At 41.1% G+C, this 19,161-nt stretch overlaps 1 protein-coding gene across 1 annotated transcript in view; it reads left to right on the top strand.

The window, feature by feature from the left end:
* Positions 1 to 1,044: 1,044 nt before the first annotated feature.
* Positions 1,045 to 19,161, top strand: part of rnf150b (ring finger protein 150b) — a 33,981-nt gene continuing 15,864 nt past the window's right edge. Inside the window, 5 exon segments of the mRNA XM_061710481.1 lie at positions 1,045 to 1,134; positions 5,002 to 5,311; positions 5,358 to 5,460; positions 5,463 to 5,516; positions 5,518 to 5,581. Of these exon segments, the coding sequence (XP_061566465.1) occupies positions 5,052 to 5,311; positions 5,358 to 5,460; positions 5,463 to 5,516; positions 5,518 to 5,581 (481 nt within the window). The 5' untranslated portion in view covers positions 1,045 to 1,134; positions 5,002 to 5,051.

The raw sequence follows: 19,161 nt of genomic DNA on the forward strand, positions 1-19,161 counted from the left end.
TTTAAAGATCTTTAAAAATAAAGTTAAAAAAACAAGGCTTTTATTTAGTTAATTACCGGAAGCGGCCGTCTGCGTCGGCGAGCTGTGGCCTAGTGACAACAATGTCGAGTACGTAGCTGTGCAAAAGCTTGGTTTAATAACAATAACACTATAATTATACTAATACACTATAATAGCACTAATAATACCATACATTATATTTTCAGTTACAGCTTCATTATAATAATTATACTAATTTCAATATCAATAATAAATCCTGTTGTTACTGTCTGTGCACTTGTTATTTTTCTTTCTTTTATTTTGCTTTGCTTTTGATTTTAGGTCACTGTTAAATTTTTGTTGTAATGTCCAAAATATAAAAATCTTTAAAAATAAAGTTAAAAAGAAAGGCTTGTAGTGGCCACTCACTAGCAGGACTAGTAGTTTAGTTTCAGTAGGTTAGAATTCACCAGAATCTAGCAGTTATTAATGATGACTGATGACTTTTCAGTTGGTGTTCTGTTTCCGTGGTAACGGGCTGCTGTAAGGAGGGACTGAAATAAACGGTCTGAAAGAATTGATATTGATTTTAATTTATTTTGGAAGGATGTGTTGTTTGGTGTTTTTGACTATGTAACAATTAGAACAAAGCCAAAAGAAACATTTATTATTGATTTGTTGATTATCCTCACAAAATTCCACATCCACAAATCAAAATTCTTATGCAAAAAACCCTCTTTTTTTACTTTTCATTGTGAATTAAAACAGTATCTGGACTCTATTAAGTTTTCTACTAATTCAAAAGCAATCAGAACCATAAATGTATGGAAATGTTTTGGCTTTCTGTTATAATTTCATCCCCCCTGGCTGGTTATAATGTGTTGTGTTTTTTGTTTTGTTTTTTATTTGAGTTATACTCTTTATATGTTATAGTTCAACGTGAAATTGAATAATGTGAAGTTTTGTTATCATTGTACTGTTTGCAAATGTTAAAAAAAAAAAAAAAAAAAAAAAGGTTTTCCTTCGTCCACAAAAAGGCTACAGGCTTTTATTTTGTTAATTACCGGAAGCGGCCGTCTGCGTCGGCGAGCTGTGGCCTAGTGACAACAATGTCGAGTACGTAGCTGTGCAAAAGCTCGGCTTTTCGGGATAAAAGTGAGTATTTTGGTGTATAAGCTGGCTCCGCTGGGACCACTGGGACCCCCGGCCGGTGGCTGTGTTCCGCGGGCCGGAGAGAGGCCGGTTCCCCGCGGAACAGCGTCGTTCCCCCGCCGGCTCTGCGGCTCCGCGGGTCCCCGGGCCTCCGCCTCCTCCAGCCTGATTCATGGTCCCGCGTTAAAGCGACGCAGAGCCTACGCCGTATGTTACGCGGCGACGCGCACCGTACGTTCACGTTTGTGTAACGCGGAAGCATAAATCAGCCTTCCCATGTGGGTGTTTTTGTTGTGGCTCCTCGGCGGGTAAAGACGGTGCAGATCCGGCCTGAAAACACACGCTCTGGTCCGGGGACGGTGGAGTAAAAGCTCCAACTGTCAGCTCCTTTAAATCAGGCCTGAATACATTACTGGTTACTGAAGGTTCTCCTGAATTAAATACTGACCTGCTGGATCTACTGCCCTTATTTTTAACGGCTTGTGCTTTTCATTATTTTACCTCTTTTCTCATCATTTTATTTCATTTTATTTGTTATTTACTGTTTAATTGTGTTACTACTACTTTACTACTACTAATACTACTGACATTATTACTATTACTTTACTACTACTACTACTTTATTACTTCTATTACTGTCATTACTACTACTACTTAGGGCTGTTCGATTTTGCTCAAAAATAAAATCTCGATTTTTTTTCTCTCAAAATCCGATTTTCGATTTATTTTGTGAATTGACAAAAGGCAAAGAAATTATTTCAAATATGCTGTTTTTTTATTGAACATTTGCCCCATTGGGCTTTAAGTGCAAACTTTGCTCTTATTAAACCAAAAATGAATGAATAAAGTGCAAAACTCTGTAAAATAAGTTGAAAAAAAGTTTAAAAAAATATAATATAAAGTTTTATCTCTGGAAAAAAAAAATCAGCAAATCAGCACTTGCAAACATGCAGTAATTCCAATTCAATAAAACAAGACATTTTCTAATTAAACTAAACTGGGTCTTTGCATGCTAAATAATAATGCAACCCATGAAGGAGGTAGAGGTGTGTAATGTCAGTCATTACATTTGCTGTTCACATTTGCAAGTTTTTTGCAAGGAACACGAGCCGGTCTACGGCATCTGGCTTGAGGGATGCCCGGTGGCATGTTACAACGCCCCCTCCTACACTAAAGAGCCTCTCCGATGGGGCACTTGTCGCAGGTATTGAGAGGTATTTCCATCAATCATTAATATGGTATCAATCAGACAAGGTAAAAAAAAAAAAAAAAGTGAAAAATCGATTTTACGATTTTCACGTTTTAACATCGTTCTAATTACATAATCGCGATTACGATTTAAAATCGATTAATCGAATAGCCCTACTACTACTACTACTACTACTATTACTGTCATTGCTACTACTACTACTACTTTACTACTTCTACTGTCATTACTTCTACTATTACTACTAAAAAGTAAGGGCAGTAGAGTCCAGCAGGTACTTTACTTACTTTTTAACAACTTGTGCTTTTTATTATTTTACCTCTTTTCTCATCATTTTATTTAATTTTATTTGTTATTTAAGAGTACTCCTAAATTAAATACTTTTGAAAACCGGGCAAAGTTATGGAAAAACAGAAAGGTCTGAGTGTGGCGACTCCACCGATGCATCGACGGGTGTACGATTAAGCTGGGTGAAGCCTGATTTTTGGTTCCGCGTTAAATCCACGCAGAGCCTACGGCGTAAGGTACGCGGCGATGCGCACCCTACACCGTAGGCTCTGCGTCGATTTAACGCGGAACCATAATTCAGGCTTCATGTGAGCGAGCAACAAAATCAATTCCATGTCTTTATTTTCTATTGGACTGTCCTAACTGGCCGCGGCGACGCAGCGCTGTGCGGCGCGCCGTTTTGAGCTGAACATTTGTCGGACGTCCTGCTTCTATTCTCTTCCTGTCGCTTGCGTTGAAAGCCGGTTGAAAGCGCTGTAGGAAACGGTCACGGATGAGGAACGGCTGATCCAGTTAGTTGAAATGAGAAGTTATCTCTATGATTCCTCCTCATTTCACTACAAAAACCTCAATAAAGTGGCAGCTTGCGGAGGGAGATGGACAGAGAGCAGTTACACAGTTTTATAGTTGTGGGCGTGGTTTGCATTTTGGTTACGTAACAAAAATGCGCCGAATCTGAACGGCTCGTAGATCCACATCAGACTGGACGGCTCATCCGGGCGGCTGTACAGACACTAGGGCTGGGCGATATGGACCAAAAGTCAAAACTCGATATTTTCTAGCTTAATGGCGATACTCCATATATATCGATATTTTTTCTGTGCCATAATTGGGGTTTCCCCCAAAGCATTATAGCATAGCATCTCTGTTAGCTTCATTTTTTTCTGAGGCAAACCCTTAAAAAAAGTCAGTTTTAATAGAAAGCCTCGTGCCAAATGTCACACAGGTTCCTTTATTAACAGAGGTCTGCACAATATCAAAATGTATAAAACAAATGAAATAAAAATAAACTGCCTGCATATATAGAATAGAAATGCTTCTTGAATAAAATAAAACAAATTCCTTTCCTGCATAACAATTAAATTAAAATACACTGTGCAATTAATACAATGTAGACAGTAACAGGCAGACTTTTCCACTGAGGTTGACAGTTGTGCAAATAACAAACATTTGTGCAAATCTCAAATAAAACATTCAAGTCAATTTTGTCACAAAATAAGCTATATCAAAATCATATTTTTTTTTTTTTTTTTTTTTTAATCGATATAAACGATATTGTCTCGTACCATATCGCGTTTGAAAATATATCGATATATATTAAAATCTCGATATATCGCCCAGCCCTAACAGACACTGCAGAATTTGGTTGCTTTCCTCCTTCTCTGAGTTGGCAGGCTGAGGAGAGACCCACTTTGGTCCAGTCCCAATCCCCCCCTAGTCCTACTTTTCAGTCCTACCCCTAAATTTTGTGCGTTCCCGTGAGGGTAGTGGTGTCCCAATTCCTCTTTGCATGTAAGGGTCGTTGCCTAAACGAGGGGTAGGGTGTATGAATCTAGCCCTTCACAGCGAGGGATTTCAGATGCTGACTCGCCGACCGAGGGCCAGAAAAATTTCCCAGAATGCTTTACGTCATCATTTGCAGACTGAATCAAACCAAAAAACATAAAATCAATATTTTGAGTTAGTTTCTGCATAAAAATGCATTTTGATTACATTTCTAGCGAGAAATATATATTTTACTTTCATAATATTCACTCAGTGAATGTACATAATCACTCGTTTGCTCGTTGTTGCAAAGTCTTTTCAGATCTCGCCAGAATAAAGGCTGATTTATGGTTCCGCGTTACACCAACGCAGAGCCTACGGCGTAGGTTACGCGGCGACGCGCGCCGATTTAACGCTGAACCATAAATCGCCGGCGGCTCTTCTCATCCCTGAAAAAAATCGGAGCAAAGTTCTTAACATGCGTTATTTGGATAAACTGAGCCCAGGTTGGGGATTTTAGCGGGTTACTTTTACTTTAACAGCGCTACAGCGAAATTAAAACAGCTTTTAGCTCTGGGCTTCTTGATATGGTGTGACGTACGTGCAAACGTAACTACGCAGTCGCTTACGTACCCGAACGTAAACCACGCAGTGACGTAGCAAGTGGTGTCCCAATCCCCTAGGGAACATTACAAAGCCCTACCCAAGTGGCTTCATTTTGGCTAGTGGTAGTGGGTAGGGGGTGTATTGGGGATTGGCCCTTTTATATATGTTAAAGCAAGAAAAAATTTGTTTTTCATAATAGGTCTCCTTTAATGTTGATGTAAAGCTCTTTGAATGACCTTGTGTTGAATTGTGCTGTACTAATAAACTTGCCTTGCCTTGCCTAGGCGTCTCCCACGTGGCCCTCGCTCCGCGCCCGCCGCCGCTCCGCGGCGCCATGGCGCCGGGCTCCCTGGCGGCCGCCTGCCGCAGCCTGGCCCTGTCCACCTGGCTGCTGTCCTTCTGCTTCGTGCACCTGCTGAGCCTGGACTTCACGGTGGCCGAGCGCGAGGAGTGGTACACGGCCTTCGTCAACATCACCTACGTGGACCCGGCCACGGCCGAGCTGCGCACGGAGAAGACGGAGTGCGGCCGCTACGGCGAGGACTCGCCCCGGCGGGAGGCGCGGGGGCTGGTGGTGCTGCCGGCGGCCCCGGTAGCCCCGGCGGTGGCGGGCGGCCGCCCCCCCGGGGTCCCCGCTGGGGGACCGCCAGGCCTGCGACCCGCACACCCGCTTCCCGGTGCCGCCGCGGGCCCAAACCCAAACCCAGGCCGGGGCCCAGAACTGGGTGGCCCTCATCGCGCGGGGGGAAACTGCACCTACCGGGACAAGATCCGCCACGCCGCGGCGCACAACGCCACGGGCCGTGGTCATCTTCAACGTGGGCTCCGCCAACGCCAACGACACCATCACCATGCCGGGCCAAGGTGAGACCCCCGTGGGGGCTGATTATTCTGGGATCCATTTATTCTGAAAATTTGGGGGAAGGGGGGGTCAATGACGTGACGCCTATATTTTCTGAAAAACAGATTTTTTTTTTCAATTCAAAAAAGGTTTAAATGGATAAAAAAAATATCATATATATATGAACTACCTGTCCCACATATGGACTCACTTGAATTTTACAAAAAATACTAGTTATTTGGGATTTTGTTGTTGTTTTAAGCGTCAAAATGTCATGTGGTGCGGACCGTCTGACATGTTGTTTTGAAAACTTTTTTTTAAATCACTCTTAATATTTTTAAATCAATCTTCTGCCCAATCTGGCATGATTTCCAAAATGTCTTGTAGTGTGTAAGAATGCAACACATTTGTATTTATATTTCCATCATAATATACAAACAAAGTTTGACTGATTATGTCCATTTCATGAAAATAATATGTGGCACAACCGTTAAAAAAAACATTTCTGTATAATACTGAAAACTTGTAAAAATAAGATGTTAAGGAAATTAATTTATTTTAATATGAATTATGGTTGCACCACAGGACTTTTTTTTAAGGCTAGTGCCAATTCATCTTGACAAAAAACTCTGAAATCACTTAATTTAAATTTTTTATATGAATTTATGTGTACACAACATTCTTAATGTTTGAACTACTGCAATAGATATTCTTTTTTTTAAATTATTTTAAAATTGACATGTTGAAAATCCTTATTCGTCATTGACCCAGGGCTGAAAAGTAGGACTAGGGGGGGGTTGGGACTGGCCCTAAGACGACGCAGACGCTGGATCTGCGTCACAAATCACAAATCAAAGCAACATGTCAAACTTCTAGGGGTGTAACGTTACACTAGTCTCACAATACGGTACAATACACGATATTGAGGTCACGGTAACGATACGATATTATAGCAGTATTTTTTAACAACCTTGAATGAGGAACATACGACTGGAAAAAATAGTCTTTTTATTTGAAAGACACAAAATACAAAACAATGCCGTGTGTTTGCCCTATTGTTACAGTTTGTAATGCTTTATAACTGTTTAGGTTTTAAAGAGAAAGCCAGGCCAACCATTTTCCACAAACTGAACTAAAAGTAAATGTCAGGTTTGCATTAGGCATTTTCAGTTTCATACAAGTACAAATATTTTGCCACAAACTGAATAGTTTCTCTCATGTGATGATTTGACTTTTTTCTTTGCCATAAATTTAACAACTAAAATTAAATAACCAAAAGTAAATAAATACATACAATTTACATCATAAAAAAGATTGATTCATGCTCAACCTTATAAGTGTAAGAGGAGATTTATTTTTGTTAAAAGGAACCCTGGCTATTAAGACATGTAGGTCTTAAAAGATAAATGTTGGTATCAATTATAACAATGTGATATAAAAAACCTTGTTGATGTCTTCGTTTTTATAAAATTTGAAAATATAATTTAACTCGTAGGTCGCCATTGTTGTTTACATTCTGGGTAGTGACGTCAGACGGTGGCTCCTGCTGGCCCCCGTCCACTGTTTTGACACCCAGAAACAGATGAAAACACAGCTAAACAGGTGACGGCGCACCAGAAACACAGATCAAAACACAGCTAAACATTAAGGTGACGGCGCACCTACAAAAAAGTAAAAAAATAAAATAAAAAAAAGTACCGCACCATAAAGCATGAACTATAAAAACACCATAAAACTCAGATAGACTAACAGACCACATGTTTCAACTAGCAGTAGCCTACGCCATCTACGCAGGAGCCTACGCCGTTGACGCCGTAGGCTAATGCGCACGACATTGATCATTTTTGAAGATCTCCCGTGCATCACAGAACTTTGATCCGGTTTGCCTTAACCGAGACGTCTTATGGGCTCCCTCGTCAGCCTCCACGGCCGGGGAGATGCTGCTCATCTATGTTTTAGATACCTGTCCCAGTTAAACTAACGCGGGCTTATCTTCCCAGAGCCACCGTTGTACGTCATCGCCCCCAGAATACATTGCGCAAGTAAAACATGGCGCCTCCCGCAGGTCAAAATATGTGATAAACATTGTAGATTTTTAAAGCAATTAGATTATTTTATGTGTTTCTAACAACATATTTTAGTATAAGAGAACAATTGTGGCTAATTAGGGACTACAAGTCTTAATAACCAGGGTTCCTTTTAAGAAGGTAATTTTGGTAATTCAGGGTTCATTATTTTATAAATATATTCATTATATTCTGATTTAAATCAGGGACTATAATGACACTAGTCAGTTTATCTGTAGTGATTAGTCTGTTTTAGATTCAGATTTTGGTCCGCGGGTCGAGGCGCGGTCGGATGAGCGTTACTAGTCAACACAATAGATTAATATTAATAACCCAATATCGCGATACAGTTTGTCACCTCCACGACACGTATTGTGACGTTTTTGTATCGCGAAATTTCGTGGCACGATATATTGTTACACCCCTACAAACTTCTCAAAGATACTCCACCGGTGATGGTGGAGGAGACTTTGACCTCTGGGTCAGAGTCTGACCTTTTGTTGAGCTACTAACTGCATCCGTCCTCTGGCTGGAAAAGGCAGTGATGACAAGCCTGAACTGGATTTTTGGGCCAAGTGTTGACTGAAGCTTTTCTGATCGTACTGAGTGAACTTTTAATTGATCTCTGACGTGAAACGCCGGGTGCAGCGCGAGCAGCAGGGACTCCATGCTCTCAGTTAATGAAAACAGGCCTCTTCTGATTCCATTATGTCCAGACCAGCTCATCGTAACCTGGTTTTCAGTCCCGGTCCAGTAACAGCCAGGACTGTTGGGTCGCAGCAGGGTGAAGCTGGATCCCTCCAGGCCTGCGCCGGGGACCAGGAATCTGTAGAAATAACTGTAATAAATACAGAGTGCGTTGACTTAAAAGAAGTTTGTGGTGTTTTCTGGGAGCATGTGAGTGTTAAGATCTTCCCATAAGTGACATCTGCTCCCTCAACTTCCTTATTAAATAGGCCTGTGTTGAAAAAAATCGATTTTCCGATTCAAAATAGACATCGACCGGTCCACAGCTTGATCAACTGTCCAGAAATGGAGACGCATTAGTAACAGGCCCGTGTTGAGAGAAAAAATAAATAAAAAATAAATAGATTCTCATATTAATTCCTAAAAATCGATTTGAATGTCTAAAGATCGATTTTTTTTTTTTTTTTTTTCTTTCTTTCTTTCTTTTTTTTCCTTCCGCGGTTGTTACATTACAACTTTTGGTATTTTTTTGTTTATCCCCAAAAAAGGAGTGTTTTGTTGGACACAAGAATAAATGGGGCCATGTTTTTGCCTTTAAATATGTTTAAAGGTATAAAAACCAAATTCTCAAAAATGTAAAACCGAAATAGTATGAAAATGGAAAAAAATTAAACGGAATGTGGGAAAAAACTAAAAGCATCATTAGCTGCAATACTTGCTGTTTAATCTCAATATAATACTAGTATTAATATGTTGCAGAACTACAGTCATATAATTTATGCAACAGCTCAAAAAACTGTTTTAATAACACTAACCCAAATCAATATCGGAATCGATCAGATCTAATCAAAGCTTGATAATTGATTCTGAATCTTAAGAATCAGAATTGAATCAATTCTTGACATTTGAATCGATCTCCAGCCCTAAGTATTATATTAGCAGCTAATGATGCTGTAAGGACCAATCAGCTCCCAGAATCTGATAGAACTGAAACAGAAACATCGTGTGGGTCAGAATGACATTTTCTGGTTTTTCGGCTTTTAATTTTTGAGAATTTTGTTTTTACCATTTTATGCAAATTTAAGAAGAACGCTTACGGAGTGAAAAGCATGAACGTTACAACACAAAGTGGCTGACGATCAGGTACTTTAACGGCGACGTCTGTCATAGGTGGAATCTTTGTATCACAGTACGAGGCTTTTATTCACCCCTCTTGCAGCATTTTCTCCAAAGAAAAGTTCATTAAGTCCAAGAAAAAGGAAACGCACATTTTCAAGCCTTCAAGGAGTTTTCAAAACCGGCGCTTTGTTAACGCTGCTGTTTGATAGTTTCACACCACGCCGATGTGTGAATTAAATGATGTGACAACTGGATTAAAGTTCACCGGACGAATCGATCTTTAGACATATGAATCGATTTTAGGAATTAATATGAGAATCTATTTATTTTTTATTTATTTTTTCTCTCAACACAGGCCTGTTACTAATGCACCGGTCGATGTCTAAACACTTTTCGATGACTGTGTGTCCCTTTTTTCGTCTAAACGTCATCGGGGGGTGGAGTTTTTGCGACTCATTGTTCGCGTCAGCAGATGCTCCGCCATGTTTTGTTACACAAAAACGTCATCAACGGGATTTTTTCTTTCTTTCTTTCTTTCTTTCTTTCTTTCTTTCTTTCTTTCTTTCTTTCTTTCTTTCTTTCTTTCTTTCTTTCTTTCTTTCTTCTTCTTTCTTCTTTCTTTCTTTCTTTCTTTCTTTCTTTCTTTCTTTCTTTCTTTCTTTCTTTCTTTCTTTCTTTCTTTCTTTCTTTCTTTCTTTCTTTCTTTCTTTCTTTCTTTCTTTCTTTCTTTCTTTCAGGCTCATATCTTTCTTTCTTTTTATCATTTTTACCGCGAGATGACAAATTCTTACCGTGGGGAATTTTTTGGACGGTATATCGTGAACGGTAAAATATCGCCCATTCCTACCGCTGAGAAGAAACTAGTACCGTTTTGGTCCCGATCACGGGACTCTTGCAGGGTTTTGAGCTCTGAACTTTTGCTTTTAAGGCTGGTGTAGAGTTAAGCCTTACCTTATTAAATTAAACCTTTTTCTCGTCGTGAGTAGGATAAACACGGGGACAACTTCTGCTGAGTTCCAGTGTACTTTAATGTCCCTCAACAGTGTAGGATTTTAGAACATCAACACAGCACCTAGTGCCGTACTGTGGCGTATCACTCCGCCCAATCTAAAACAGACTAATCACTACAGATAAACTGACTAGTGTCATTATAGTCCCTGATTTACAGAATATAAAGAATATATTTATAAAATAATCAACCCTGAATTACCAAAATAACCTTAACAAAAATAAATCTCCTCTTACACTTATAAGGTGAGCATGAATCAATCTGTTTTATGATGTAAAATTGAACGTATTTATATACTTGTATTTATTTATTTAATTTTAGGTGTTAAAAATGGTTGGCCTGGCTTTCTCTTTAAAACTTAAACAGTTATAAAGCATTACAAACTGTAACAATAGGGCAAACGCACAGCATTGTTTTGTTTTTTGTGTCTTTCAAATAAAGACCATTTTTTCCAGTCATATGTTCCTCATTCACGGATGTTAAAAAAATACTGCTATAATATCGTATCGTTATCGTGACCTCAATATCGTGTATCGTACCGTATCGTTACAGCCCTAACTTGCACCCATCCATAAAAAACGTTGTTCTCTTTGACCGACTGGGTGGGTTGGTGAATCCATCGTCTGGTCGGGCCTATTTGCTGCTAATCCACCTGAAAACAGACTTGTGTGGAATCAGCTGCGTTACCATTCCACGGTTTATCCCACAGATTAGTTTGGAGCTGCTGATCCCGACACGCCGGGTTTCTCTCCGCTGTTTCAGGCTGGAATAGTGACAGAACTTTTGAAATGTGGAAATCTCTGTAGAGGAGCTCCAGGGTGCCACAAAGCTGATGCAACTATTCTGTGATTGGTCAATTTGATTTGGCTTCCAGGGCAGAACGTTGTCATCTGACTCCGGAGAAACTGGTGTTTTTAATGAGCTACCTCTCCACTTTTTCAGCCAGAACAGAGAGCAGCGGCTGTTATTCCAATGATTATCACAGAGAGTGGGAGATTTTTGGCAATTAAGTGGATAAACGTGATGCATGTTGGTACGGATTTAATAGTATACGATTGAACCGAGGCTGAAAACGCAAAAGCAAGAGTAACTTTGGTGTTTTCAGCAACATATATCATGTTCTGGTGAAACACACATGATCTCAAGTTTGTGGAAAATAACAATAGTTTTTACTATTAAGGGCATCCAGAAGCAGCCTCGTACCAAACTGGAAACTTGGAAAAGTACAGTTTTTTCCTCCATTCTGATCAGATAACCCCTAAAGTGACGGGGATTGTTGAAAAGTCTGTGATCCCGTTAACGGTGACGGGTTCATAAGGTCATTGGACCCTAATCTGTCCGGATTATTGAGGTCCAAAGTTCAACAATTTTACCCCTGAAGAACAGCAAAACGCACACACACAGTGCGTTTACATGCAAAGTTTAATTCCTCTTTAATTCAGAATTAAAATTACCGTATTTTCTGGACTATAAGCCGCTACTTTTTTCATAGGTTTTGAACCGTGCGGCTTATACAAAGGTGCGCCTATTCTGTGGATTTTTCTTCCACCGCTCGGGGCGCTCTAACCGGAATTAGAATAAAAACTAAGACAAAATAAATGCAAAGAAGAATACGCTACTTCTTCTGTAGCAGATAGAAGTAGAAGCAGATTTCAAACAGATAAATACATAAATAAATACCGGTTATTTTCTCTTGGTTCTGTCCCGTTTTAATCAGCAAAGTTGCTGCCGTGTTAAAAGACACTGTTAGGAAAGATCTATTTAGGTACAAACATGTACATCATTTACAGTTCAAAATCATTCTGTACATGTAGTAAGGGTGCGTCCCAATACTCCCCCTCGCCCTCCTTTTCTTCCCTAACCCTAACTTTTGCGCGTTCCCGTGAAGGTAGTGGTGTCCCAATTCCTCTTTTCACCTAGGGGGAGGGGGCATAACGAGGGCTAGGGGCTGAGAATAGCCCCTTCAAATCGAGGGATTTCAGATGCTGACTTGGCGAGCGAGGGGGTATGAAAAAAAGAGGCTCTGCGTCGATTTGACTCGCCGACCGAAGGCAAACAGGCAGACTGGTCTCAGAGAAATAGAGAGAAATAATCCTGTGACTCGTCAGATTTGTTTTGGATGTTTCTGATATAATAGTCTTCAGAAACCACAAAGTAATCCAGCTGTTATCTGGGTAATTTACACACTTTCAGATAAAGTTGCGGAAGATCACGCCAGAATACAGGGAATTATGGTTCCGCGTTACACCAACGCAGATCCTACGACGGAGGTTACGCAACCTACGCCGTAGGCTCTGCGTCGATTTAACGCGGACCCAAGCTCCGACCCGGCAGACAGAAATCTCTAAATTTCGGAGCAAATTTCTTAACAGGCGTAGCTACAACTGTTAGATTTCATCTATTAAACCAACATATTCCTAAATGATTTATTTCACCCGGCGTGATTCTCAACAGAGCTGCGTCCCGGGAGAGAGTGTCTCTCCCGGGGCGACGCAGCAGCTTCACCCGGCGGACACGTCTGTTCTCGGGCTGTGAGCTGAGGCTGCTCCCCGGGGGCGGCGGCTCTTCTCATCTCCGAAAACATCGGGTCAAATTTCTTAACAGGCGTTATTTGGATAAACTGAGCCCCGGTTGGGGATCTTAAGGTTACCATTATACCTGAAAAAATATTAAAACTTAATAAAGTGCCATATTAACAGCGCTACAGCTGAAATTAAAACAGCTTTTGGCTCTCTGCTTCCTGATCAGGTTAGGGATGAAAACGAGGGGTAGGGGGAGAATTGGGACAGGCACCTGGGCCAAGTGCCCTAGATCTCAAGTGCCCTAAAATCTCCCCCTTCTTTTTTAGGGCTTAGGGAAGAAAAGAAGTGCGAGTGGAGAAAAGAAGGGCGAGTGAAGGAGAATTGGGATTGGGCCTTAATATCTAATCTAACAACAGAAATATATGCGGCTTGCATATCTTTTTTTTTTTTTTTTTAAATAGAGCGGATGCGGCTTATATACAGGTGCGGCTTATAGTCCAGAAAATACGGTAAATCTGATTTAAAATGAGTAAAAATGACCTTGTAAACACCTAATTTCCGAATGAAAATGGCCATTCCGAATTAAACTTAATTCCGAAGTAAGTGGCTGGTTTATTCTGATTTTAAATCTGAATAGAATAATTCCTCAATCATGTTTACACTCATTCCTCTTTAAATTAATTCCGGTCTTTCTTTCTGCTCGTTCCCTCGCCCGTCTGTCTCCATGACCTTATATTCCGCGCTGGGCTCGTTTTCCAAACAAAGTTTCAAGATGCAGCAGCAGTAAACGCTGGTCAAGAGCAGAGACCATTTATTTAATAAATAGAAATCATTAAAAGAACAGATGAAAACATCAAAATTGTGAGCTTTTCAAAGTTGAAGTTTGTTTTTCTTCCGGTAGTTTAACTTCCGCCCCCCTATCCAATCAGAACCTTCCCAACCCCCAGACCTGTAGAGGAATTGGAGAAAGACCATCAAACGTGTTTTCCATGGAAACCTCAATTCGGAATTACTATTTCCATGTAAACTCGAAAGAAAATATTTTAATTCTGAATTATTTAATTCGAAATAATTAATTCCGAATTAAAAAACATGTAACCGTGGCCAGTGTGGAGGAGAATCTTCCTCTGGGATATTTCCCTCACTCTTTCGGTGTTTGTGTCCGTGTGGAGTCACAAGGGAAACCTCAGATCTGAGTGAGAGACCTCAGAGATGTGTTTTCTCCCGGGCCTTGCAGAGCTGAAGGGGCTGCATTCATGGACTGCCGTGCACCGATACGTTCTGGTTCCTCAGAACCTGCAGCTGCAGAGACTATTGGGGTTTTCCTCAGACATTTGGAGTCATTGTGACCCTGGACTTTAATTTTGATGTGAAGTAGCTTCACAAAACGTTGCTCTTTTCTAACCTAAAAGCCTTTTAATCACCAGAAACCATTTGTACGGGTCTTTGGTGAGGGGCAGAGCCGGCCCAAGGCAAAAGCAAACTAAGCGACTGCTTAGTTTGACCACTAGGGGGCCCCCAAGAGTTAAAAAATAATAATATTTTTATATATATATATATATATATATATATATATTAGGGCTGGGCGATTTTGGACAAAAATAAAATCCCGATTTTTTTCTCTGAAAACCCGATTTTCGATTTCGATTTCGATTTTTTTGGTAAAACTACAAAAGACAATGGAATAAATTGTTTGCTATTTTTCTTTAAAAATAAAGATAAAATATTTTAAACAAATTTCCCTATTGGGAATGAAGTGCAATTGAAAGATACTGTTAATCCTCCTTGAGTTTAGTTAAGTGACATTTACAATTTTCTTGACCAAACAAAGATGACTAGACGAGCTCTGTCTGCAACCAGCTGCAAAAAAGGAAAATCGATTTTCCGATTTTCCTTTTTTAACATCGATTTTGATTAATAAATCCGATTTAGATTTAAAATCGATTAATTGCACAGCCCTAATATACATATATATATATATATATATATATATATATATATATATATATATATATATATATATATATATATATTAGGGCTGCAGCTATCGAATATTTTAGTAATCGAGTATTCTACTGAAAATTCTATCGATTAATCGAGTAATCGGATAAAACATATTTTTCTTTAGTTAAAGAGCAATTATAAATATACATAACATGTCAGATGTTTAATTGACCTCACTAAGACTAAATTATATAATACAGTAGGTTCATGGCTGTGCATTTAAAAACCCTGAACTTACACCAGTTAAACAAATTCACTGCAGTCACTCAAAAAACTAAGGATCTCACCAAGAAATGTTCTTATTACTTACCTAAAAATGCCATTACACCTGATAACACACATCACTTATAAGGTTAGGTGTTTTTCAAAGTCAAAGTCAAAGTAGCTTTATTGTCAATACTGTATGTCAAGACATACAGAGATCGAGAGGGACGTTTCCCACCTCCCACGGTGAACATGTAAACATATAAACATAAAGACATATAAACATATAAACATAAAAAGTGCGCAGGCACAGCAGATGGACAGACATTCTTAAAAAGTTTAAAGATAAAAAGATAAAATAAATACAACACGACACAACATGTGTTTCCCACGTGTTTCAATTGAACTTTCATTTGTGTCAAACAAATTTTAATTTCTAGTTAAGTTTTAAGTTTAAGATTTTGAGTTTTGGCAGGGTTCAAAATAAAATTATGATTCCTGTTGTATTGGAGCACATTAGGCACCAGTGCTTGTTTTATCCATGAATGACTACAGAGCTAAAATTGAAAACTACCCAGTTAGCTTTATTATGTTTTTATTTTTCTGACATTTTCTGCCTTTTCTTTTAGTTAAAACTGTAGCGGGAACCAGTGTTGTTCTTGTCGGCTATTTTTAAATTTAGTTTCAGTCTTAGTCCTGTTTCAATCGCCGTTGTTATTTTTTGTCATATTTAGTCGAACTCATCCTTTTTTTATGTACCGTATTTTCGCGACCATTCGGCGCACCGTGTGGAAAGGCGCACCCTCATTTTTGTGTGTCATTTTTAGATTTAAAACATACATATGGCGCACCGACCCAAAAGGCGCAGTCTACAGAGCAGAGCTGCACACACGCGTGCCGCAAAACACGCCGGCCGGAAAACAGACACACCCGCTGCAGAACGCACACACATGCAGAACGCACACACAAGCACACAAGCGCTTATTTAAAAAATAGAGCGGGAGCAAAACCTCTGTTTCTGCATTAAAGAGCTCCGCTAATTCAGCTGCGCCAGACCGAATTTCCTCGGTGTCAGACACTTTCTGCACAACAGTAAATACACTTTTCATACCCCGTTGTGCGGATCCTCCCCCGCGCAGAGCCCGTCTCTCCCCAGCGGGGTGGAGCAGCGCGCGTCACAGCGGCTTTAACCGGGAATGTGACCTATTCGGACCGGCTGGGACCGAAGCCACCCACCTGTATGGGAGCAGGGGCTCCCGGGGAAAGACCAGCGGCATTTCGGCCGGATCTGCCCCGGTGATGGTGCGCCCTGGCCCGGCAAACCCGCGGCGGGAGCCTGGCGGCTCCTGAGCGCATCCTCTGCATCTTGGTTAGGCTACCAGAGATCAAATGACAGATTTGCCTGAAAATCTCGCAGGGTGAAGTTGTTCCGACCTGGGACAGACCCCTGAATAAATAAAGGTAAGAAAATAAACGTTTCATACCCCGTTGTGCTGCGTTGTGCTGCGGATCCCGACCGCAGCGGTCCCGGGTCCCGGGTCCCGCGTCCCGGGTCCCGCGTCCCGGGTCCCGCGTCCCGGGTCCCGCGTCCCGGGTCCCGCGTCCCGGGTCCCGCGTCCCGCTCCGCGCTGGTCCCGGGTCCGCTCCCCGTCTGCTCCCCCGCGCTGGACCCGCTCACACACACGCTGTCGGGGAGCCGGTACTGGGGTTTGTATCCGACAGGAGCTCCAGTCCGAATTTCCAGACCTGTCTCAGCCACCTGATCATCATCATCCCTTCATCCAGCCCCCCCTTTCCATTCGTCCTTATAATGACTCCGGCTGGAAACGTCTTATGCAAAGTTTTTCTTTTAAAAATCACCATAGGTTTCTGTCCATCAGCTGCGCCAGTCAAGCGCTACATAAATGAGAATTTGTGTGTGTCGCCGCGAATACACACCCGCGCATGTCGGGGTCCGGTACCGGGTTTGTAACCGACAGATTTGGCTGCAAATTTCGGAGGGTGAAGCTGATCAGACCTGAGACAGACCCCAGAAATCTCTGCTCGCAAAGCGGCCGGGAACCAGGTCGATTGGACCGCTTGGGGAACCAGGAAGTCGGGCTGGAGCAGCGCCCATCACCGCGCTGCTCCAGCCGCTGCTTTAACCGGGGAAAGTCACCGGTTCCGACATGCAAAACACACGCGCGCTGCAGAACAAATGTGCTTATTTAAATAGAGCGGGAGCAAAACTTAGTTTGATTGTATTTTATTTCACTTTACACATCAAGCAAATCCTTAAAAGTTTTCATCTTCTGTTTCGCATTAAACAGCTCAGTGGATGGTCTCATTCAGCTTCACCCGCCCCCTTCTCCCTTTACCGTTCTCATGGCCGGCCTTACATTACCGTAATTCAGGTAATAGACACGGCGCACCGTTTCTTAAGGCGCCCGGCACATTTAAAAAAAAAAAAAAAAAAAACGACTCAACAAAAAGCCGGAGTTTGTTATGATTCTCTCTATGGCTGCACCTTTCATGTGATTCAAAATGCCCCATGTTTGGATTTATTTGTATTTATGGACCTCTTGTGCAGGTGTGTGTAGTGTGCATTTATACAAAATAATCTTAGAGGGGCTTTGAACTTCTGCACAAAAACCATGTGAATGAATGAAAACAGTGGCGCTTGAAAGCCTTTGCTCATAATGTCATAAGGTCTCACACACACACACACACACACACACACACACACACACACACACACACACACACACACACACACACACACACACACACACACACACACATTAACTAGTAGACTACTTTCGGGTAGGTTTTATTGTAGTAACATTAAGCTGACAGTACACTCAACAACACAACGTTGATTTAATGTTGTAAACAACCAGCAACATACTTTATGTTAACTTAGCTTACCTTGATTTCTTTGTGGTAAATGGAGACGTGTCGTTTCAGATGTGTAGTGTTCTTTCCCTTCCACTTATGACCGCACTGCTCCCCGTCCGTTAAAATCAAGCATTCCGTTTTATCTTCGACGTCAATGTATCTAAAATGTTTCCAGACATCTTCCCTTCTCTTTCTCCCGATCCCCGTGCAAAGCTTGTTACCGTTTTATTTTATTTAATGAAATGAAATGTCCGCGTTGAGATCGTGTGCAGCTGCGGCTGCATGCTGCGCTGGCGGTAACTTCAAAAAGGGGGTGTGTTTGTTTATGTGTGAGTGTGAGTGCGAGTGTGTGGGGGAAGGGTATGTTCGATATATCCACCCTGAGCACAAAGCCAATACAAAGTGATAGACAGCTGTGCTCCCGGACAGTCCCGGTGAGCATTTGCGAACGCACAGCGGCGCTCTATGGCAAAAGAGACAGGAGGAAGTGATACGTTCATTATAATTATATATTTCGTATCGTCTTTGTTTGTGAACGAAAATGACCATAGATTTTAGCGGAGTATTTATTTTGTGAACTATATTTTCGTTTAGTTTTTATTAGTCAACGAACTTGCATAATGATTTAGTCCTAGTTATTGTTTATACACATGTTTTTTTTCTAGTCCGGTCTCGTTTTCGTCCGGGGAAAAATGGGCGTTGACGAACAAATTTCGTTTCCGTTTTCGTGAACGAGAACAACACTGGCGGGAACAGATGTTTAGAGGAACCTATGTATGTACTGGGTTAGAGGGGGAACATATAGGAGAACGGACCAGAAGAATATAGCGTGGATTGAAAATAAAAGTTAAGCACTGAGCTACATGTGTGTCCCGTCTGGACCATTGCAGACTGCCTGAGCACATATATATATAATATATATATATATATATATATATTATCTATGCCTGAGCATGGCATGTTACTAAAACCAAACAAATCCGCTGCCTCTTTCTTCTTCCTTTACGTGCTGTACCAGCGCGCTGTACCGTCAGCACGTTGTGCCGCATTAAATGTAGTCCGGGCGAAACACCTGCTTTGAGCTGCAAAATAAAACGATTCCTCAAGGCAGATAA

Source organism: Cololabis saira, chromosome 20, assembly GCF_033807715.1.
Source record: "Cololabis saira isolate AMF1-May2022 chromosome 20, fColSai1.1, whole genome shotgun sequence".
Taxonomy (NCBI): Eukaryota; Metazoa; Chordata; class Actinopteri; order Beloniformes; family Belonidae; genus Cololabis; species Cololabis saira.